Source organism: Schistocerca serialis, chromosome 1, assembly GCF_023864345.2.
Source record: "Schistocerca serialis cubense isolate TAMUIC-IGC-003099 chromosome 1, iqSchSeri2.2, whole genome shotgun sequence".
Classification (NCBI taxonomy): domain Eukaryota; kingdom Metazoa; phylum Arthropoda; class Insecta; order Orthoptera; family Acrididae; genus Schistocerca; species Schistocerca serialis.
The window spans coordinates 358,675,225-358,699,764 of NC_064638.1; the positions used below are offsets into that span (position 1 = coordinate 358,675,225).

Below are 24,540 nucleotides of genomic sequence, written 5' to 3' on the forward strand. Positions count from 1 at the left end.
GAAGAGGCTGAAGTTGCTGTTTGCAGAAACTGTCTATAGCATGCCATCTTACACTAGTAATGTTATTTTAGTTCTCGAACCAGTCATCATGTAAGGTTACAGGACTTTCATTTCTTATTTTAAGTGACCTTGAGATTTTTCAAAATATTGGCACTGGACTGGGATTCGAGCTCCGATTCCAATTTTTCTCTGGATCTGAACCCTTCGCGATGTGTCAAATAATTTCATTGTTTCCTCACGCTGCTAAACTCCTCCAGGTCTCTACGAACAGCGCGATCCTAGCTACTAGTGAAAGAGACTTTGATAGTTGACACCTCTTCGGCTGGGGCCAACAACGACGATACGCGCGGTGTTGGAGTCCCAGGCAGCACAGAAGTATTCGCTGTGTTAACTCTAGCCGAACATGTGGACACCTCGCTACTGGTGAAGAAGCAATAAATATTTCATGTCTATTCGTAGCTATAAGACAATAGCGAAAGCTGCCGGGTTCGAATCCCTGCCGGGCAAAAATCGTTTGCATCGTCATTTTAGCGTACAGTATCGCGTTATTAGCGAACGTATTTGAAACCTGGCATCTGATTGCACCTAGTTAACAAGTCGTATTGGTGCTGGGTTCTCATCCTCTTCCATCACCACAAATTTACTTCATGGCGTTTCATACTTGTGCATTGCGCTGTATTACACACCATTCTTGGTTACTTCTGAGGGTCAATGTAAGCTTCATGGTGTTCCCGACGCAAAACTAAACGTATCGTCACTTATTTCCTGGTTCAAACGTTCGGCCTTGTAAACTTGTGAACACTTCGATGTTTTATGTGTCTTTACGCCCAGCTGAGTCTCGGTTAGATGTGAGAGGTTTGTTTGGTTTACAGTGGGTTCATATTCGGAACATGAAGAAGAACTCGTCATGTCGTTTAATGGGTGTGATAAGACTTCTGCAGTGTCACTTATTGTAATGAAGTTTAATCTACAAGCGTTAAGGACTGTCTCATCTCTAATAACGTGTTTTAAAATATTTGTTGTATGACGGTATTAGTTTACTTCTCGACTTACTGTCATAAAGAGTATTTTTTCTCTAGTAGTCTTTTGCAGTATCCATGGTGTATAGTCAAGCGGTTGTACTGCAGAGGGATTAGAGGACATGTGACACAGCTGTGATATGTTGGGTGCAATCAGCAGTGGCCCCTTTTTTTTGCTGTCAAATGTACGAGCTGGTGTAGGGATTTGTTCTGATCATTTGGCACGCCAGACATCAGAGGTCTTGTAGGATCTGATGCACTTTTCCAGTGTCGTTCAGCGTTACGTTGGCATGTGTTTCATAATTATTGTGAAATATCTGTCGGAAGGAACTGGTGGAGACGTAACGTATTACAAGCAGGAATGTGTCATCACAATTTGGATGGGAGATGATCTGGCAACTTAGTCTTTCATCGTTCTTTCTTTTCTTCATTTTTAATTATTTGACAGGTATTACGTATCCATACATTTCTGTATAAGCAGAACTATATTTTTATCAGTGAACCACACTATTAACATCCTGTACTTCCTCTGCCAGTCATGACTAAATCCTAGAAATGTACACTTGCGAGTAATCTGCCATCTTCGTACCACTTAGGACGGGTTGGTTAGAGTGTATGAGAATACATATTGTATTTTCACTGCCGATTCCGTCAGTTGCAGCAGCTTTTGGTAGTTACGCTTACATGTATTCACATTCCTTCCCCCACATCTTACAAATAGGGGTGCCATACTTTAGTGGTAGTTGTCTCTTGGTTCTAAGTCATATGTGAACCAAACTTGCTTTGAAATTGGTTCAGGCATTCTAGGGATACGTTGGAGTACACATTCAGCAGTGTGAACATTAAGGGGTTAGACGGTAAGCTAGTACCAATCGGGGAAGGCTCTATGAAAGAAACAGAACTGAAGACAGTGTTCTGGAAAGAGAACAGAAAGTGACGGCGATGAGGTGGGTGATGTGGCGCGGCTAGAAGAAATTGAAAAAGAACTGGAAGATCTAAATCGAAACAAGGCACTTGGAATGGAAGACATTTACGCAGAATTTTAGGATACTTGACAGAACCAGCAGGCTGGCAGACTAAACTTGGACCGGAAAATATTTCCTGCACCGTAAGGTAGGCAACTCAGCTTACATCAGCCTCACCTGGGACAGGTGATGTAAGTTGGGCTGCTTTTCTTAAAATACACGATCTATTTCCTCGGTCAGGTTTATTTTGCACACCTTTTATGAGGCACACGCATTATACCTGGACATAAAGAAGAATATAATAATCCCAATAGCGAAGAAGGCAGGTGTATTACCGAACCATTAGTTCAATGAATCATGGTTGCAAAACACTAACACTAATATCTACAGAAGAATGGCAAAAGCCGATTTGAGAAAGATAAATTTGTAAATTGGAGAATGACTCTATAATTAACCATAAATGATAGATTGAAGATACATAAATCTACATTTAAAGAATTTGTAGCTTTAGAAAAAGGTGTTGATAGTGTTAACTGGAATAGACTCTCTCCGAAATTTGAAGTTATGACGGATATCAGGGAGCGAAAGGTTATATACATCTTGCACAGACACTGAGGTAGAACGAGTCACGGGTATGAAAGGAAATCTGAAGAATATCTGTAGTGATTCTTCCGTACATCTATTAAACTTAAATGTTCACGTATAAAAGTAATTTCACTCTTTTGTATTCCGAAGTGTCAGTAGCACTCATACATCACCCACATTATATACAACTCAAGAGAACCATCATGAATGCAATTTTATTATTTGTGTTTTGCCTGAATAAAGTGACATTTTGAATTCACTATTCATATCAGTTTAACACAGAAATGTAGGAACAGGTTCTGTTTCTGTAAGCGCAAAATTAATGCCAGATTCTGATTTTAACCCATTGGCTCGGTAGCTTCGTTCCTTCTAAACAAAGAATAAAGCCTTTGAAGTCCACAAAATACATCCCCTGTTCACACTGAAGCTGAGTTTGCAAACTTGTACCAATAGCACTTTCTAAGTCTTTGTTCCCTAGACGTTCCGCTTCTCATCACCACTTTTGAAGAATACACGGAAGACAAGTGCGGATTCAACGGAACAGCTTCTACGCCGAGCAGAATTTTCTAGAGGGCACTGAATATTTCTCGCCAGCTCAACCACCGCAAAATTCATTTTGTTTCAGAATGACGTCTGCCGTGAAGCGCAGTTCGGAAACCTTGAAACCATATCGAAATCAATTATTAGTCATTAATAATAATTTCCAAGGGAAAAATTTCAAAATAATGCAAAAATAATACCAGAATAAATCCAAATAGGTCTGTACTATCTGTGCACACAGCATTCTCTGTGCAGACGGAAGCTACATGTTCCCTCGAGATGCAACGTTTCCAATTAGCGACTGAATGTTGTGGTGGCATTAAGGGAAAAGTACACCTTGGCGCAATATAACAACTTGATTAAAATTCGGAACTTACCTTTGAATTTCCTGTAGCTTGAAAATTGCTCCTATGTATCATTGCTATTCATTTCTGATGAAGTCCATTGCCTTTGAGGAATGAGAAGACTGCCCCTATTATCATAGTTTCTCTAGCAATGGGCAGTGGAACAGTTGTACACCATTTTCAGTAAAGAGATAACTCGAGTTTATTTGTACAAATGGCTCTGAGCACTATGGGACTTAAATTCTGAAGTCGCCAGTTCCCTAGAACTTAGAACTACCTAAACCGAACCAACCTAAGGACATCACACACATCCATGCCCGGGGCAGGATTCGAACCTGCGACCGTAGCGGTCGCGCGATTCCACACTGTAGCGCCTAGAACCGCTAGGCCACTCCAGCCGGCTCGAGTTTATTCTGTCGTAGCGTAAGATCGATTTTCACATACACACAGAACAAAACCGGTCCCAGACTGTTTAAACGTATATGTATGTGGCGACAACATAAACGCTGTTTAATACACGACGTGTGAAGAGCAATAACATGGATATCCATCGCATACTTCTCCATTCGATGGAGCTTCGTATATCGGAAATTGTATTTTCTTGCAATGTTTTGTACTTTAATCGTTTTATTTTAAATAATGTATATACAGTGCTATTCAAAAAGGAGGAATAGATTTCAAATGTTAATTGCTTCCAAATTACAAAAGATAGAAACAAAATTCCAATGTTCCTGGAAAGAGAAAACTTCAAATTTTTATGTATTCAATATGAGCACCATGTGTTACACCACAAATATCGAAATGGTGGCTCATTTTCTGCGACACTCGAAGCAACTAGTCTCTCGTTATCGAATTCACAGCTTCACCAGCGCGATGCCGCAGACTTTCAAGAGGGACAGGCATAAGGGGGGGGGGGGGGGAGGATGAAAACGCGGTCTTTGTCGTAACCCCACAGATAGAAGTCACAAGGTGTGTGGTCTGAAGACCTGTGAGGCCAGCGACGATGAAGTTCATCTTCTGTTTCTCGTCTTCCAATTCATAGTTCTGGAATGGTGTCAGTCAGGTAAAGTCGGACTTGCACTTACAAAAGTTCCCTGCTTCGTGTGCGGCAAGAAATGAGCCGCCGTTTTGATATTTGTCGTGTAACACATTGTGCGCAGTTTGAATACATAAAAATTTGAACTTTTCTCTTTCCAGGAACATTGTCTCTATCCTTTGTCGTTTGGAAGCAATAAATGTTTGAAATGTGTTCCTTCTTTTTGAATTGCCCTGCATGTCTCAGAAAATAGCGGTTGCTAATGTTGGTACCGCTAGTGGTTCTAGTTTTTAACACCAGGAGCGGTGGCTGTCTAAAAATTCAGTCAGCCTAACGTAATTAAAATCCACGGAGAAAAAATAAAAACTTTGAGGTTTGCCGATGACATTGTAATTCTGTCAGAGACAGAAAATGACGTGGAAGAGCAGCTAAACGGAATGGACAGTGTCTTGAAAGGAGGATATAAGATCAACATCAACAAAAGCAAAAGCAAAACGAGGATAATGGAATGTAGTCGAATTAAATCGGGTGGTGCTGCGGGAATTAGATTAGGAAATCAGACGCTTAAAGTAGTAAATGAGTTTTGCTATTTGGGGAGCAAAGTAACTGATGATGGACGAAGTAGAGAGGATATAAAATGTAGACTGGCAATGGCAAGGAAAGCGTTTCTGAAGAAGAGAAATTTGTTAACATTGAGTATAGATTTGAGTGTCAGGAAGTCTTTTCTAAAAGTATTTGTACGGAGTGTAGCCATGTGGGGAAGTGAAACGTGGACGCTAAATAGTTTAGACAAGAAGAGAATAGAAGCTTTCGAAATGTGGTGCTACAGAAGAATGCTGAAGATTAGATGGGTAGATCACATAACTAATGAGGAAGTATTGACTAGAATTGGAGAGAAGAGAAATTTGTGGCACAACCTGACTAGAAGAAGGGCTCGGTTGGTAGGGCATATTCTGAGGCATCCTGGGATCACCAATTTAGTATTGGAGGGCAGCGTGGAGGGTAAAAATCGTAGAGGGAGACCAAGGGATGAATACACTAAGCAGATTCAGAAGGATGTGTGTTGCAGTAGGTACTCGGAGATGAAGAAGCTTGCACAGGATAGAGTAGCATGGAGAGCTGCATCAAACCAGTCTCAGGACTGAAGACAACAACAACCACAACAACGTAAGTGTGCTGTCTCAAGACTATCGTGAGGCCTGTAGTATAAGGTGTCGGTTAGAGCCGTTATTGCTCTGTGTACGAAATTTCACGTCCTGTGCATTTCCGAATCACCTACAAATTTAGATATAAACACATATCCATTTTTATAATAAGCGTGGATTCCGCCACAAACTCGTTCGACGCCATATCCTTCACGTAGACCCGCCAGGGTAGCCGAGAGCGCTAACGCGCTGCTTCCTGGACTCGGGTAGGCGTGCCGGCCCCGGATCGAATCCGCCCGGCAGATTAACGGCGCTGTGCCGGCCAGCCTGGATGTGGTTTTTAGGCGGTTTTCCACATCCCGATAGGTGAATACCGGGCTGGTCCCCATATTCCACCTCAGTTACACGGCTCACAGACATCTGAACACTTTCGCTCTATTCCATGGATTACACTCGACGCAGACAGCTGGGGTACTCTAATTCCGTCCCGGGGGTACGGGGTGGCGGCAGGAAGGGCATCCGGCCACCCCTTAAACATTAACATGCCAACTCCGATTAACGATGGCTGACCCTGCGTAACTGCGGGATAAGACTCAAGCGATAGAATAGTGCAGACAAACGTAATTGCGGGCGGTTGACGCGAGTGTCAACCACCCGTATGCAGAGTCAGATGCCTTCTCGTTAAACGCGTAGGTACGGGAATTGTGGCGTAGCGGTCCGTTGGCACCGGGCTTCTCATAGGCGGAGCGAGCGCGGCGGCAGCGGAGCCTGCCCTTCCCACGGCCGCCGAGGCGGCCTACTCCGCAAATAAGACGATGCGAGCGGCGGGCAGCGGCACGGCGGAGGACGGGGGCTTGCGGTACCGTGGGCCGCTGCCGCTGCCGCTGCCAGAAGCCCCGCGACCACGATGCCGGCCACGTCCCCGCTGCTGTCGCTCCTGCTGCCGCTCGTGCTGGTGGCCGGCGCGCCTGTGCGCTACGACCAGCGGCAGGAGGGAGACTTCAACGTGCACGCGCACCTCGAGAACTTCGTGGTCGTGCTCATCCCCACGGCGGGCAGCGGCAACGGCGGACTCGGCATCCTCGACTTCCTCAAGAAGTCCGGCGCCAACGTGCGCACCGCCGAACAGCCCATACAGGTAATTTCCTCACCTGCACTGCTCCACAGCTTCAATACTTTACATAGTTCAGCGATGGACCACCATAAGCTTCTAAAGAATACAACCTTTATTGCTCAAACAGTCCACGGGTATACTGCCGGTTCATAGTGTCCGGCCGGCCGGAGTGACCAAGCGGTTCTAGGCGCTACAGTCTCGAACCGCGCGACCGCTACGGTCGCAGGTTCGAATCCTGCCTCGGGCATGGCTATGTGTGATGTTTAGGTTTAACTAGTTCTAAGTTCTAGGGGACTGATGACCTCAGCAGTTAAGTCCCACAGTGCTCAGAGCCATTTGAACCATTTTTCATAGTGTCCAACGGGCACTATGAACCGGCAGTATACCCGTGGACTGTTCGAGCAGCAAATACGCCGGGAGAAACTGAAGAATCACAACCTTTATTGATCGTGTAAAGCCGCGCGGGATTAGCCGCGCGGTCTAGGGCCGCTGCAGTCATGGACTGTGCGGCTGGTCGTGGCGGAGGTTCGAGTCCTCCCTCGGGCATGGGTGTGTGTGCGTCTGTCCTTAGGATAATTTAGGTTAAGTAGTGTGTAAGCTTAGGGACTGATGACTTTAGCAGTTAAGTCCCATAAGTTTTCACACACATTTGAACTTTTTTTTATTGTGTAGAGGATACTTCTGTTCAGTCGGACACGCCCGGAAGAAGACACCATTCTGATCCAGGAGCCACTACGAATTAAGACACAAAGGAGTTATAGACTTCGGCTGCGAGTGGGCATTAATTTAAATCAATGGTGAAAGTTGAAAACTTTTGCCGGACCGGTATTCGAACCTGGATGTCCTGCCTCCTAGACAGATGCGCTGGCCACTGCGTCATCCAGACACAGTGGCTCAAAATGGTTCAAATGACTCTGAGCACTATGGGACTTAACATCTGTGGTCATCAGTCCCTTAGAACTTAGAACTACTTAAACCTAACTAACATAAGGACATCACACACACCTATGCCCGAGGCAGGATTCGAGCCTGCGACCGTAGCGGTCGCGCGGTTCCAGACTGAAACGCCTAGAACTGCTCGGCCACTCCTGCTGGCTGTGTGTTAGTCGCCTTTCGTTTCAGTTAAATTCTGTCTGGTTCATCATATTTAAAAGTTTCATCAACATCATTTCGTCAAATATTATTTTCCAAATCAACAAAACCTGCATCAACATTCTTACTTTTCTATACGTATCTATCTCCAATTGTTCGTAATAGTCCAGTTGCATTTATCGCAGTTGTTCTCTTTATGAAGCCAAACTGTTCTATATCTACTTGTCTCTGTACCTTGGATGTAAATCGTCTAGTCATTGTTGTCAGTACAGTATTCGCTGAATATGTTCTGGTATTGTGTGGCATTAATTTTCAGCGATTACCTTGTTGTGGTTGTTGTGGTCTTCAGTCCTGAGACTGGTTTGATGCAGCTCTCCATGCTACTCTATCCTGTGCAAGCTACTTAGTCTCCCAGTACCTAGTGCAACCTACGTCCTTCTGAATCTGCTTAGTGTATTCATCTCTTGGTCTCCCTCTACGATTTTTACCCTCCACGCTGCCCTCCAATACTAAATTGGTGATCCCTTGATGCCTCAGAACATGTCCTACCAACCGATCCCTTCTTCTGGTCAAGTTGTGCCACAAATTTCTCTTCTCCCCAATCCTATTCAATACTTCCTCATTAGTTATGTGATCTACGCATCTAATCTTCAGCGTTCTTATGTAGCACCACATTTCGAAAGCTTCTATTCTCTTCTTGTCCAAACTATTTATCGTCCATGTTTCACTTCCATACGTGGCTACACTCCATACAAATACTTTCAGAAATGACTTCCTGACACTTAAATCTATACTCGATGTTAACAAATTTCTCTTGTTCCGAAACACTTTCCTTGCCATTGCCAGTCTACATTTTATATCCTCTCTACTTCGACCATCATCAGTTATTTTGCTCCCCAAATAGCAAAACTTCTTTACTACTTTAAGTGTCTCATTTCCTAATCTAATTCCCTCAGGATCACCCGACTTAATTCGACTACAATCCATTATCCCCGTTTTGCTTTTGTTGATGTTCATCTTATATCCTCCTTTCGAGACGCTCTCCATTCCATTCAACTGCTCTTCCAAGTCCTTTGCTGTCTCTGACAGAACTACAATATCATCGGCGAACCTCAAAGTTTTTATTTCTTCTCCATGGATTTTAATACCTACTCCGAATTTTTCTTTTGTTTCCTTTACTGCTTGCTCAATATACAGATTGAATAACATCGGGGAGAGGCTACAACACTGTCTCACTCCCTTCCCAACCGCTGCTTCCCTTTCATGTCCCTCGACTCTCATAACTGCCATCTGGTTTCTGTACAAATTGTAAATAGCCTTTCGCTCCCTGTATTTTACCCCTGCCACCTTTAGAATTTGAAAGAGAGTATTCCAGTCAACATTGTCAAAAGCTTTCTCTAAGTCTACAAATGCTATAAATGTAGGTTTGCCTTTCCTTAATGTATTTTCTAAGATAAGTCGTAACGTCAATATTGCCTCACGTGTTCCAACATTTCTACGGAATCCAAACTGATCTTCCCCGAGGTCGGCTTCGACTAGTTTTTCCATTCGCCTGTAAAGAATTCGTGTTAGTATTTTGCAGCTGTGGCTTATTAAACTGATAGTTCGGTAATTTTCACATCTGTCAACACCTGCTTTCTTTGGGATTGAAATTATTATATTCTTCTTGAAGTCTGAGGTTATTCACGAGCCGGGTAATAAGCACTCAACCTTATCGGTAGTATTAGGGGATATCTGTGCTCGTTCAACGCTATTAGTTCAAAAATGGCTCTGAGGACTATGGGACTCAACTGCTGAGGTCATTAGTCCCCTAGAACTTAGAACTACTTAAACCTAACTAACCTAAGGACATCACAAACATCCATGCCCGAGGCAGGATTCGAACCTGCGACCGTAGGGGCCTTGCGGTTCCAGACTGCAGCGCCTTTAACCGCACGGCCACTTCGGCCGGCCAACTCTATTAGTCTCAGAATGTAAATCTTATAGTTTCGCAGCGTAATGATTACTCGATGATGTTTGAGGAGCGCAGAACGTACGTTATTTCATTTGAGCACCTGCCAAACGTCTGCAGGCGAGCAGTCGAAAACTGCGTCCCACGATTTCCCAGCACGCTGCGTGCGTTTCGCTCGTTACGCTATGATCATAGCTGCAAGTCCAATCACTCTGACAGTAGGCAGCGCACTCGACGGCGGAAGAGCCACTCGCCGTGGCCCACGCCGTACTGTGTCGTGCTCACTAAGAGCTAATCATGGACACAATGGGATTCAGTGCGTTGCCCTTTTGATAGGTGCTGTCCCGATTAATAAGGTATTTCCCCATGCATATCTCCACTGACTCTTTAATAGTGGTGACATGGCCCGGCATGCGTTAGTTGGGACAGATACCGGGGAAAACAGACAACGCTCGAAGGCCAATACCTTGAATACGTGGATGTTGTGGGGCGTACCGGCAAGGCACCGTTTCTCTAATAAAAGTTTTTTTTTACCTTTTAAATTTTTCAACTTTATAAACTTGATTTTAAAATAGTAGGTGAACATCCGTTATTATGCACAGCAAGATCATCAATATAGTTTCTTAATGAAAATTTCCTGAAGCATTATTTTAACAGTTCAAAGAACAGCTCTGAGAATCAATTTACGACGTTAAAACTCAAAATCGCTTCTTTAGCAAAGGAAACAAAAATACAAATTGCATAATGCAAAGTAAAATAAAATATTGTAACGCCACATGGCAATACCAAAGTTTTCGTAGATATCATCTGTGATCTCTAAAGGGAATAAAATATTGATCACAAATTTTTAATTAAGAGAACTTAAATGCAATTAAATCTGTTTACTGTCAATGGACAATCAAACCCCGTAGTCTCTACGATGCGCACCGTATCACAAAATATTTACCTTCCTTTTAGACTCTTTACACCATACACCTCCCTACATGTGATGCATACTACACCCAACGAATTGTGACAATTAAGCATATACGTTATAATTAATCAGGTATATAATCTTTTCCTTTCAAATATTTTCCTTCCTTTTAGACACTTTACACTATAAAACCTCCCTAAATGTGATGCATACTACACCCAACGAATTATGACAATTAAGCATATATGTTATAATTAACCAGGTATGTAATCTTTTCCTTTCAAAATAAATAACAAACACACAAATCGACTCTTAATCTCAGTGGTTACATCCGTTAAAAAAGTATACAATACATATCTTTTGATTTTGTCGTGATCATGCGCTGTTGTGCACCGTGCTCTCCTTCAGGATCACACGCGGCACGGGACAGATTTTCCATGATATACAATACGTTAACATTGCGCAACCAACTTACACAAATTGCGTACTGGGATTATACGTCGATGTGAATGCGGCTCATAAATCTTAAAACGGGCGAGGGAGTAGATGCGGAACTACTGAATACTTCGACTATACTGCACGGCACCAAACACCGGTACGGTGGGGTAGACAAGAGACAAATCAACAACCTTTGCAAGGCAACCTCAGCAAGGCAGTAGAAAGTATTTGGGGCTTTAAACTCTTTGGAGGACCACACCAAACCACAGAATGACGTCCCAAGCTAAATTATGAAAATACTATCGGCGATTTCGACACGACAAGTACAACCGTAAAATACTATAAGAAGTGAACTGCAATTAATATGATTCATAAGCGACCAACTGAAAAGCTCCACAGTCAAACTTTCTCTTACTGCAAAGACTTGACAGTACCTCCAAAGTTTACTGGTGGATACTACCAGAGTGTCAATTGCTCGGTACACCTGTAGGTAACAGTTTAATACGCTGGGGGCCGACTTAGGTGTCTTAATAAGAAAGGCAATGATTCGGTGCCTCACTTGGATCCACCTTCGATCCAAACCAGTCATTTACTTCAAAGCGCTGAATAGATGACAACGCTCTCCTCCCAAGCAGCGCTCTAACTGGAGACTGCAGTACCGAAGCAAAGCTTACACCACTCAAATCTGATATACGCGCTACCAACGTGCACCTTTTCAGAATTCTTATGTTCACCTCATACACCAAACTTGCCGTAATTCTTCGCCATAATCCAAGGGCAGAACCAAGAAATCACTTCTGAGGCTCTGAATGAACATACTATGATCGCGATCGGGACAACACCGGCTCTCCACACCAGGACCTTTCCCCAACCGACTGCTTCCGCGGGACCCACCGACCAGAGGCCTTGTCCTCCGACACCGACTTCGCTCCTCACGCACAATCCAGAGCTAACTCCCAGCAAGCCCTTCTCCCTCGTTCTCTCGCCTCGCGGCGCGCGGGAAGCCAACTCGCCAAAGATATACGGCGACCAGAGACTTTAATCCGACCTCGATATTGGCATCGCGGTGAATACTGAGAAGGCAGGTGATTTCAGAACCAAAATAAATTTAAACAGTGAGCCGTACTGGCTCAAATGGTGTCCGATAGTGAATTAGCAGTTGCCAAAATTATTGTTTTATTGTATTTCACTGTATGAGGAGTGAATATACAATAGCAATGGTCGACTTTGTGGGTTGCAAAAAGCAATTGCTGCGTCGATCTACCGTCTCGCCCGAAGGTTTAAAAACATCATAGTTCACTGCCAAGAACTGATAACAAATGCTTGTTTATTACAACAGCTTCAGTCCTCGGACGATCTTCAGGTATCTGAATATGAAGGGAGAGAACACGATAAATACATTTTATATTTGACTCACAATATAATGCTATGTGGGGTACATTTCACGAAAACTGACATATTAAGATGACACATCACCAATGTGAAATATCTTACATGGCGACATGAAACATAAGGTGTCAAATAGCATAAAATCCATCTTAAGTCGGTGAAAATAAGAATACGTCACATAAAGTAACGGGACTGCCAACGTTCATTCGCACTAATGTGAAAAACTTAACGTGAAGAGTAACTTTCGCGTGATGTTTCACTGCCAAATAACGTAACTCGAATGAAACTTTGACCATATTCGGAAAGAACTGCTACAGTACAGCACAGAACGTAACTGAATGAAATACGTGATGAGACGAACAGAAATAACACTTTTATTCAAATACAATAATTACGCTGAAGACGCTGCAATTGACGATGAACCTCTGGACATTACAAAAGGCGTGACACGGTTCTTAATACGGTGTGTGATCACTCTGGACGGCAGTACGTTTTCTGCAACTTGTACCACGTTGGCCACGAGGTTGGTAAGAATTTCTGGTGGTAGGGCGTTCCATTCCTCGACAAGCGTGGTTGACAACTTGTGGCTGGCCGTTGGTGCATGTGGACGTACCGCAATACGCCTTCCCAACGTAAGTCGGGGAAACGCGCAGGGCAGTCCATTCGTTCGTTAAAATGAAGTCGTGACACAACGCACCCCTGAAAAGACACACATGAGGAAGGAGTACACTGCACAGTGTCACAATAAAATTGGCCGGTGAGCGTACAGTGCTGGACGTACCGTTATATGGTGAGAGGTGGTAAAACGTAACGCACTCAAGAATATTGTCCAACATGATCGTTTTGGTGGTCCAGTTATTATTGTGTGGTTAGGTATAATGCTGGATGGGCGTACGACCTCTAGATCTTTGAACAAGATACACTCACCGGTCAACGGCATTGTGCCACTGTACTCTTCCCCGTGTCCGTCTTTTCAGGGGGTGCATTCGGTCCTGACTTCATTTTTGTGGATGAAAATGCGCTACCGCATCGAATAGCGTAGATTGAGGAGCGTTTGGAATAAAAGGATATTCGGCTAATGGACAGGCTTGGCCGCTTCTTCAACCTAAATCCCATCGAGCACGATAGGGAAGCGTTGGGTAGGCGTACTGCAGAACGTCCAGATGCACTAACGGCCATCCACCACTTGCCAACCGCGCTGCTGGATGACTAGAAAACTCTACCACAAGAAATTCTTGTTAACTTTGTTGGAAGCTGGGAGTATTTTCCAGAGCGTGCATTGTCGTCGGTGGTGATGGTACACCCTATTAGGAATCATGTCTCTCCTTCTGTAACGTTCAGGTGGATCATAAATCGCGGTGCTCCAGTGTAATTACCGTCTTTAAATTAAAGTGTCATTTCTGTCCTTCTCATCGCCTTCTATGCTGTGCTATACTGTAGCAGTTCTTTCTGTGTATGGCCTAAGTTTCCTCGAGCTACGTTACTTGACACTGATACATCATGCGAAAGTTAATTTCGCCATTACGCTTTCTAGACCTGCGTGTATAACGACATACCTAAATAAGTGTTAAATGTTGTCGATTAGGATAATGTATTACGCTGTCAGTAATACACTGTACCAGTATTAATCTTTTTTCTATGTATACAGCACGGTTCCAACATTTTGTGTAGAGACACTCTACGTATGCCAGTCACACTGCCAGCCCATTGCTTTTGTGATGTACTTTTATTTTCGGTGACTTTTGATGGATTTTATGCCATTTGACTCCGTAGGTATATAGCGCCATGAAAGCTATGTCAAATTTCTTAAGCGAGTATGTGACATATTACGTGAGTTTTAGTGAGCATGCATGTAAGATGGCATTACACCGCTAAATATGAAATGCGTTTCATGTGATCTCATCCTGATGACGGTCTGAGAACTGAAACCAATTTTAGTCAAGAAATACTTATTAGAACCTCTTGGCTGTGTACTACGAGTTCCGTACATATTTACGAGATGAGAGGCACTATCTTCACAGAATCAGCTAGCGATTCTATCAGATACCCAGATAATAATGGCGTGTGACGAGGGCCTCCCGTCGGGTAGACCGCTCACCTGGTGCAAGCCTTTCGGTTTGACGCCACTTCGGCGACTTGAGCGTCGATGGGGGTGAAATGATGATGATTAGGACAACACAACACCCAGTCCCTGAGCGGAGAGAATCTCCGACCCAGCCAGGAATCGAACCCGGACCGTTAGGATTGACAGTATGTCGCGCTGACCACTCAGCTACCGGGGGCGGACAGATACCCAGATGAAATATCGTGCCTTGCAATAAATGACAGCCAGATGAATTCCCGAAACATTATCGAGTAGGGGTGTCAGAATCCAGTGCTCTGATTGGTGCATTTGTTTTTGACTGCCTCCTACCGTGATAAGACGACCTTGACAGTGAGTGCTCTCTGCTCGGTACAGGTCACTGTAGTGGAGGGCCCGCCGAAGGATCAGCAGCAGAGTAAGGAGGATCCCCAGCAAGAACAGCAGCAGCAGCGCGAGGGGGAGGAGGACCTGCAGGCGGCGGGGACGCAGGCGCTCGAAGCGGTGCTGGTGGCGGAGTCGCCGGCGCTGGTGCTGTCCAGGGCGGCCACCGGCCACCAGGGGCAGCCGCCGCCGGAAGAGCCCGCGGCCGCAGAGCTCGTGTCCACTCAGAGGCGGGAAGGCAAGGCGGTGCGCGAAGGTGCCGGCACCGGTGGCTGTCCACAGGGCCAGTTCCGCGATGCCACCGGCGTCTGCCATTACATCGGGTGAGTCTGTCCCCTGTCTGTGCTCGGTACCTGCAGCTTGTCAGGTGGATATACCGGTTCCCTCAGAGCACCGACATTACACACCGTCGACAGTGACCAGTAGACAGACAGGTGACCATCCAGGTATGCCACGCACTGTTGGCAAACTTCCATTTGCCTTTATGGCGGAGGGGACGGGATTGGTGGTAGTGTAAGGTCCCTGCCCAACAGTCTTTGCACCAAAGTCCTGGGTTAAATGCCGAACCTCTGCGCACTGTCCCACGAAGTCGATGGGCACGTTAAGCTCGAACTAAAGACCTATATCATTGACGTCGGTTTGCAGTAGGGTTTTGGAGCATATACTGTATTCAAACATTATGAATCACCTCGAAGGGAACGATCTATTGATACGTAATCAGCATGGTTTCAGAAAACATCGTTCTTGTGCAACGCAGCTTGCTCTTTATTCGCACGAAGTAATGGCCGCTATCGACAGGGGATCAGGAGATCTCAAGTTGATTCCGTATTTTTAGATTTCCGAAAAGCTTTTGACACCGTTCCTCACAAGCGACTTCTAATCAAGCTGCCGACCTATGGGGTATCGACTCAGCTGTGCGACAGGATTCGTAATTTCCTGTCAGGAAGGTCGCAGTTCGTAGTAATAGACGGCAAATCATCGAGTAACACTGAAGTGATATCAGGTGTTCCCCAGGGAAGCGTCCTGGGACCTCTGCTGTTCCTGGTCTATATAAATGACCTGGGTGACAATCTGAGCAGTTCTCTTAGGTTGTTCGCAGATGATACTTGCAAAGCGATTTAGAAAAGATTGCTGTATGGTGTGGCAGGTGGCAGTTGACGCTAAATAACGAAAAGTGTGATGTGATCCACATGAGTTCCAAAAGAAATCCGTTGGATTTCTATTACTCGATAAATAGTACAATTCTCAAGGCTGTCAATTCAACTAAGTACCTGGGTGTTAAAATTACGAACAATTTCAGTTGGAAAGACCACATAGATAATATTGTGGGGAAGGCGAGCCAAAGGTTGCGTTTCATTGGCAGGACACTTAGATGATGCAACAAGTCCACTAAAGAGACAGCTTACACTACACTCGTTTGTCCTCTGTTAGAATATTGCTGCGCGGTGTGTGATCCTTACCAGGTGGGATTGACGGAGGACATCGAAAGGGTGCAAAAAAGGGCAGCTCGTTTTGTATTATCACGTAATAGGGGAGAGAGTGTGGCAGATGTGATACGCGAGTTGGGATGGAAGTCATTAAAGCAAAGACGTTTTTCGTCGCGGCGAGATCTATTTACGAAATTTCAGTCACCAACTTTCTCTTCCGAATGCGAAAATATTTTGTTGAGCCCAGCCTACATAGGCAGGAATGATCCACTCCCGCTGTTCGGGAGTGGAATGGTAGAGAGATAGTATGATTGTGGTTCGATGAACCCTCTGCCAAGCACTTAAATGTGAATTGCAGAGTAATCATGTAGATGTAGATGTAAATGTGGATGGCCCCCTTGGTGCTATTCGAGAGTAGTAGGGCACTGCGTTTCTCCCCTCCATTCTCTCACCATCTCACAACACAGTACACACACATCCATTACAGGCACCTACACCAATTGTGTTATACTTCAAGTGTTGTTGACAAGGGATTTCAGACCGATTCCGTATTTCTGGATTTCCGGAAGCTTTTGACACTGTACCACGCAAGTGGCTTGAGGTGAAATTACGTGCTTATATATAACGTCTCAGTTATGTGACTAGATTTGTGATTTCCATCCAGTGAGGTCACAGTTCGTAGTAATTGACGGATAGTTATCGAGTAAAACAGTAGTGATTTCTGGCGTTCCCCAAGGTAGTGTTATAGGCCCTTTGCTGTTTCTTATCTATATAAACGATCTGGGAGAAAATCTGAGCAGCCGTCTTCGGTTGTTTGCAGATAACGCTGTCGTTTATCGACTAATAAAGTCATCATAAGATCAAAACAAATTGCAAAACGATTTAGAAAAGATATCTGAATGGTGCGAAAATTGGCAGTTGACCCTAAATAACGAAAAGCGTGAGGTCATCCATATGAGTGCTAAAACGAATTCATTAAATTTCGGTCACACGATAAATCAGTCTAATCTAAAGACCGTAAATTCAACTATATACCTAGGTATTACAATTACGAACAACTTAAATTGGAAGGAACACATAAAAAATGTTGTGGGGAAGGCTAACCAAAGACTGCGTTTTATTGTCAGGACACTTAGAAAATGTAACAGATCTACTAAGGAGACTGCCTACGCTACGCTTGTCCGTCCTCTTTTAGAATACTACTGCACGGTGTGGGATCCTTTCCAGATAGGACTGACAGAGTACACCGAAAAAGTTCAGAGAAGGGCAGTACGTTTTGTATTATCGCGAAATATAGGAGAGAGTGTCACAGAAATGATACAGGATTTCGGCTGGACATCGTTAAAAAGAAAGGCGTTTTTCGTTGCGACGAAATCTTCTCACGAAATTCCAATCACCAACACTCTCCTCTGAATGCGAAAATATTTTGTTGGCACCGACCTACATAGGGAGAAACGATCACCACAATAAAATAAGGGAAATCAGAGCTCGTACGGAAAGATATAGGTGTACGTTCTTTCCGCGCGCTATACGAGATTGGAATAAGAGAGAATTTTGAAGGTGGTTCGATGAACCCTCTGCCAGGCACTTAAATGTGATTTGCAGAGTATCCATGTAGATGCAGATGTAGATGAACAACACAAAACGCTCACACTTCGTGAAACAGAGATGCCTATGGGTGCGAGGGGTAGAAAACACCTTTACAATTCAGGCAGCTCAACCTGCCCTTTGTGGTGTCCAAGTCATTCAAGCAATACGACTTAACTTTACTTCACCTGTAGCTTGCATCTTCACGGCCGCAGTATTTCTATCTTCCAGTTACCTTGAACATTGAATGGAAGCAAAGACATAGGCTTGGCGCTTGTAGGGATGTGGGAGTTGCAGTATTAAACGTGGCACCAGCCACTCGCGCCATCTGACGTGACTCGGTCTTACGGCGGGACGCAGCTGCTGGGAGCTGCCCTACCTGTCTTTCGCGCATGCGCCACTCCAGCCCTCCCTGGAAGGTTCCAGACGCTGCCATTACATCTGTATAAGCAGAACACGATGCCAGGCACGACACTGAGCGATTTCAAGTCCGTATGACGGTGGTAGAGACAGCTATCGAAAGCTCGAGTATTTCAATCAAAATTGCGCGGATTGTAACCCGAGAAGACTTTATTGAAGCTGGCTGCTAATATTGCAACACAATGAAGGATGAATGCAGCGAATGTTGAACTGGCGTTAAGCGTTCTATAAGCATGGATAGGCAAATGCTCAACATTCCAGTCCTCTTACACAAAATAGGTGAAAGTAACGCCGCCCATGTACTGTATGTAAGGAAAGTTTATGCAGCAGGTTGACAATTGGGATCGCATGTCAGTTATGTCTCTCTCCATAACCGTACCAACAAACTTTCAAATCCCTGATACGTAGGATCAGTCATGTATTTCGTTCCAAACACGGACAAACAAGCTATTAAGCAGGTGGTCATTATGCTTTAGTCATGAGTGTATACCTGAGCTGCCTGCGTATAGTGTTATCCACGTGAAAGTGAGCGATAATCGTAAATCAGGTAATGCCCTTGTTTGCAGCAAGACAATTTTCCACACGGACAGTTGACCACCAAGGACTGTCACCACTACGATCATTGTTGTAATTTCCCTACACGCGCCAACAGAGAGAGGTGCGACATCAATGGTACACCCAACGACTACACTGGACACATGAGTGGCTCCACGCCGTTTTTAAACAAGTTCTGCGAGCAGCAACACGACTGACGTGTGTCGTTTCTCTGAGAAGAGCAAACGTTGCCAGGCTGCATTCGTCAGCAGCATATGGCTCCAGCATCTGTTACGATGGTAAGGGGTGCACTTGGGTACAAAAAAACCTCTGCTCCGAATCGCCAGTAATTTTGACAACCGCCAGCTGTTACATTTCTGATGCGTTAAGGTCGGTGGCTGTGTCCTGTTTTCGAAGTGTCTGTTCAAATGGTTCAAATGGCTCTGAGCACTATGCGACTTAACTTCTGAGGTCATCAGTCGCCTAGAACTTAGAACTAATTAAAAATAACTAACCTAAGGACATCACACACATCCATGCCCGAGGCAGGATTCTAACCTGCGACCGTAGCGGTCACGCGGTTCCAGACTGAAGCGCCTAGAACCGCACGGCCACAACGGCCGGCCGAAGTGTCTGTGACACTATCTTCCAACAAGACAACACATGACCCTGTGCTCCCCGAGATATCCTCACCTATATCGATATACCATAGATTATCTTCGACTGTTGACCTCGTCAGCACATTCTCTAGACCTCTCACCCACTGTAAACATCTGGTCATGGAGCTGAATTCCATTAGGAATGATTGTGGTCACCGACTGTGAAATGATTATAGTCAGAGATAATAATAGTCGCGTATCGCGTATCAATCTTTATTTTGTTGCAGACCTAGCTAGATTTCAGTCACGGTACAGTCTTTGAAAAATGGTTCAAATGGCTCTGAATACTATGGAACTTAACATCTGAGGTCATCAGTCCCCTAGAACTTAGAACTACTTAAACCTAACTAACCTAAGGACATCACACACATCCATGCCCGAGGCTGGATTCGAACCTGCCACCGTAGCGGTCGCACGGTTCCAGACTGAAGCGCCTAGAATCTTTCACCAATGCATTTTGTAGCTGGTCATATAGACCTAGAAAGCTGGTATATGCACATGTCGTTTTTATAAGATGTACATGTGCAAGCTTTTTGGGTCTATGTGACTGGCTACTAAAAGCACTGATGATGACTGTGCTGTAGCGGAACTCTCAACAGATCTGCAATACAATACAGGCTTGCTGTGTTCATCCCTGATTATAAACTGGCCACGGTTTGCTGAGAGATTGGCGTGCGACCACTCACCAGCTGCTATGATTGGCAAATTCTGGATTAGCATGGAGTGACATACTCAAATCAGTCATCCAAGTTCAGGTCAACTCGTAGTCCAGCTACATTAGAGCCGTTGTTGCTGCCAGAGCTGGAAGCTATGTGTACAAAATTTCACAATCTGTTCCCCCCCCAAATCATTTACAAATTTAACATGTGTTCTTGCTACCACATTGCACACAAAAAACAAAATTTCGTTATTTGGTAACATTCCTAGTTTTGCAATTTTAATGGCTAGCAGTTATTACCAGCCACCAAACGTGGGACCTTCCACATTTAAAACAGGTTGACCACTTTGGCATATCGATACATAGGATACTCATTAAAAATCTTTTCTTCTCCCAGTCAGTGGACGCGGTATTGGCGTGCAAATTCAAGACTTCGTTGCCGAAGAACAACAGGCAGCGTGGGTGCATGAACAAGGCGCCTCTTGTGGAGCAACATTCGCTGATCAGTGGTTGAGGAGACACTGTTGGCAGCCCCTTGGTTCATCTAGGCGATCAGTTGCTCAACAGTCGCACGCCTGTTCGCCCGTACACATCCCGCACACATCTCCGCAGCCGTCGTTCAGCCCTGTCATCTACGGTCCGTGACGCACCAGAATTGCCTGAGTGCCAGTTTTGGATAGCTCCATTTTTCCTTGCACGGTATACTTTAACCACGTCGGCAAGCGAACTGTATACAGACTTAATCGTTTCCGAAATGCTTCCACCCGTGGCCCGAATGCCAATGGTCATGACGTTTTGGTCGTCAGATAAATCGCTCTTTTTCTGCATTACAACGAATGCACTGTTTTCCTCGTCCCTCGATACACTTCACGAACTCTTACTGCTGGTGCTGCCACTCGCCATCTGTAAGTGGTTAGTGCGCGCTGACGTCGTACATAAGCGGTGGTCGTATTACTGTGACTGGACCTTGTACCTCGTACCAAGTGGAACCAGGCAGTGGAATCATTATATTGGTGTAGAATAGCTACAGTTATATAGGTTCTGACACATGCATACGTAACTCATTGCGTTGTTTTATGTTACTTAAAAGTCTTGTACTTCCGTAAGCGATCTATTGTAGACCAGCCCTGACCGGTTAGCCGTGCGGTCTAACCCACGGCTTTCCGGGCGGGAAGGAGCGCCTGTTCCCCAGCACGAACCCGACCGGCGGACTTGTGCCGAGGTCCGGTGAGCCGGCCAGTCTGTGGATGGTTTTTAGGCGGTTTTCCATCTGCCTCGGCGAATGCGGGCTGGTTCCCCTTATTCCGCCTCAGCTACACTATGTCAGCGATTGCTGTGCAAACAAGTTCCCCACGTACGCGTACACCACCATTATTCTACCACGCAAACATAGGGGTTACACTCGTCTAGTGTGTGATATTCCCTTCGGGGGGATGGGGGAGGGGGGAGGGTCCACCGGGGGCCGAACCGCACAATAACCCTGGGTTCGGTGTCGGGCGGTGGAGGGGTGAAGTGGACTGCGGTAGTCGTCGTGGGGTTGTGGACTACTGCGGCTGCGGCGGGGACAGAGCCTCTCCGTCGTTTCTAGGCCCCCGGTTAACATACAATACAATTATAGACCAATGAGGGAAAAACAGTACTTAGTTTGTTTGTCTACTAACATTCGAATTACGCGCTCAGGCACTCAGAGTGACAAGCTATGAGGTATGACACTTTATTGCATCAGGTTTTGACGTGTTGGAGTCAGTTTCGGAAAGATACCTGGTATGACTGTAGTTTTCGCGCTGGTGTATATGGATCGTTGTTAAGTGCCGTACTTACAACTTAAGGAATTACATGAAGAAAATGAAGAGTAATTAATTATGCAGAGTGATTTTGCTTGTCGTCTAGGTTATTTTTTCAGAAATTGATGATTCAGTGCTGGTTAACTGGGTCCCCTAAAATCCGTTCGCATGCCTGTTTGACTCACCGTCAAGATTTAAACATGCAGCTCCGTCTGGGGATTCACCTGGCAGAGGAACAGTCTAAGAAGCCCTTTTGTCCAGAAATAGGACTCTAATTTCCTATTACGTCAAAGATATTTTTTCAGTGAATCATAACGCAGAAATGACAGGAATGGCTTAAATAAAAACGATCATCGTAGAGTGCTCGTGTTTTTTTTCAATAAATTTATTTCCCATTTAGACCCAATTTTTCATTCCTTTATGACCGGTTTTGGTTATGAACAACTACCATGAGACTCAGATTACATTTGTTATATGTTTAACGCATCAGTTTCGACATTATCTGTAGTGAAACAGCCAAAACTGCTCATGAAGAAATGTAAACCTCCAAACTGTATTACGTACTGTAAAAGTGTAGCATGTGGTCCTCATAATGTCCAACAGACATTTCAACGATTGTGACTTTTTGTGGTATAAAAGAAACTACGCCTTTCTGGGATTCGTAATAATATAATTTTCCTTTCTAGGTCTGATCAGCGAATTGGCGACCAGTCTTTCTTCGGTTTGGAGCCTCCTTTTGAAGAATAAGTCCTCAAAGCTACGAAGCCTGGCTACGAGCTATCCGCAGGAGCACAAAAAACTAGCAACAGCATATTCCACAGTAGCTGTTGTGATTCCGGGGTTTATTACAGCAGGGCGAGTTCAGAAGAAGTGGCAGAAGCCGTAAGGAAAATCTAGTTAGACAGACGTTTAGCTGTCTACTGGTGCAATGACTGGGCGTGCGGATTTCACGAAGGGAAGGAGGTGTAGGTTGCTGTATTGTTTCCACTATACAGAAATGATCCAAGTGATTTAATTCATGTAACTCCTTCAGTGATGGCAAAAATACTTTTATTTATTGTGTAGTCTAGTGATGTATTTTGTTCAATAAAAGTAAGAACATTTTTTTGTTCACATCTTCTTCTTTTACTTGGTCCCTAATGATCTACGAAGATCAGCATTTGGCCACAGAAGTAACAATATTGCTGAAATTGTATTTATTTCCAATGGACGGAGAGTTCCCATGTTTCCTTCAACGACGAAAAGTTAAGATATATTTAGACCTCGCCAGCATATAGAACCGATCACAGGCAAATATGAAGACGAGGCTAGAAGCCCTGAAAATCTATCATGTTAAAATAATAGTGAATACCATTTAATTGCAGCCTGAGGCAAATTCATTCTTGCTCTTAATTTATCAGACAACTGCATTCCTACAGTTCCATCGATATTGGAAAGTTTAAATATTCTCCGTGACATTCTGGGCAACTCTTATTGCTAAATGTGAGTTCCTTCGATCGTATGTTACTACAATCAAGATGCCATACCAAGAAAGTATCGACAGGTATATGCCCTGATGCGCTCTCAGCAACACGGTTGGTAAGATGGTCAGTATTCTAAGCAATATGCCGACCAGCTGTGACGACAGTGTTAAGAAATTAAACAAAAGTCGTACATAAATCTCACTTTTGAGAACTAATTCATATCAAAATCTTTAGACCATGAAACGAAAATTACTCTAAAGATGCTCATGCAGCTCAATATACGTTTATAAAGACACTCTGCTTCCTCAGGGGCAACCTATAAATGGAGAGGAAAGGAAATCGCAAGAGCTCCTTTAATGCGTTGTAGCATCTCCTATGTCCTTGCTGTACTACGCTTGACAGTCAAACTACACGACGTCGTTAGTGTAGCTACGCTGCGGGGTCGCTACCACAAACTATGGAGATTTTTTACGTAGCAGCTTGAATATATGCACGTCTCTTGAGTGACGTTATCCATTACGGAACAAAATTTGATCGAGGCCTACACGTACGGCACAGTCCCCTAGTTAGAGACAATAAACCCATTAATATTTCAAAGCTATTAGAGCAAGACCGCAAAACATGACTTATTTAAAACCAATTGTTGCAACGCAGGATCTTCACAGATTCTTATCTCCCAGATATCAGAGATAGTCTTTGGATTAACTGCAAAGATATTTTTGAAGAATAATATTTGTGTGCAGTGCCAACTACAGTATGTAGCCGCGGTTGAAACACCAACTTTTTCCTAAATATTAGAGAGGTCAGCGGTTCCATCGGATTTCTGACGGACCATCCCGGCATTCGCCTGAAGAAATTTAGGGAAATCACGGAAAACCTAAATCAGTATGGCCCGACGCGGGTTTGAACCGTCTTCCTACCGAATGCGTGTCCAGTGCGCTAACCACTGCGCCAATTCGCTCGCTTGTTGCGCTTGATAATGAAAGCAACATTTCAAAAAAATCAACACGTAT

At 44.5% G+C, this 24,540-nt stretch overlaps 1 protein-coding gene across 1 annotated transcript; it reads left to right on the forward strand.

Annotated features, from left to right (window-relative positions):
- The first annotated feature begins 6,497 nt into the window (after positions 1-6,497).
- On the forward strand, positions 6,498-23,177 carry LOC126457477 (uncharacterized). The gene is made up of 3 exons (XM_050093773.1): positions 6,498-6,772; positions 14,990-15,318; positions 22,751-23,177. The coding sequence occupies exons 1-3, from the start codon at positions 6,542-6,544 to the stop codon at positions 22,809-22,811; spliced, it is 621 nt and encodes a 206-aa protein (XP_049949730.1). The 5' UTR covers positions 6,498-6,541; the 3' UTR covers positions 22,812-23,177.
- Positions 23,178-24,540: the final 1,363 nt, after the last annotated feature.

Bases quoted from the DNA above. Each gene is read 5' to 3' on its own strand.
- LOC126457477 (XM_050093773.1), top strand. From the start codon at position 6,542: ATGCCGGCCACGTCCCCGCTGCTGTCGCTCCTGCTGCCGCTCGTGCTG. The intron at 6,773-14,989 runs GTAATTTCCTCA...TGCTCGGTACAG, and splicing joins CCGCCGAACAGCCCATACAG to GTCACTGTAGTGGAGGGCCC. The intron at 15,319-22,750 runs GTGAGTCTGTCC...TTTCCTTTCTAG, and splicing joins GGCGTCTGCCATTACATCGG to GTCTGATCAGCGAATTGGCG.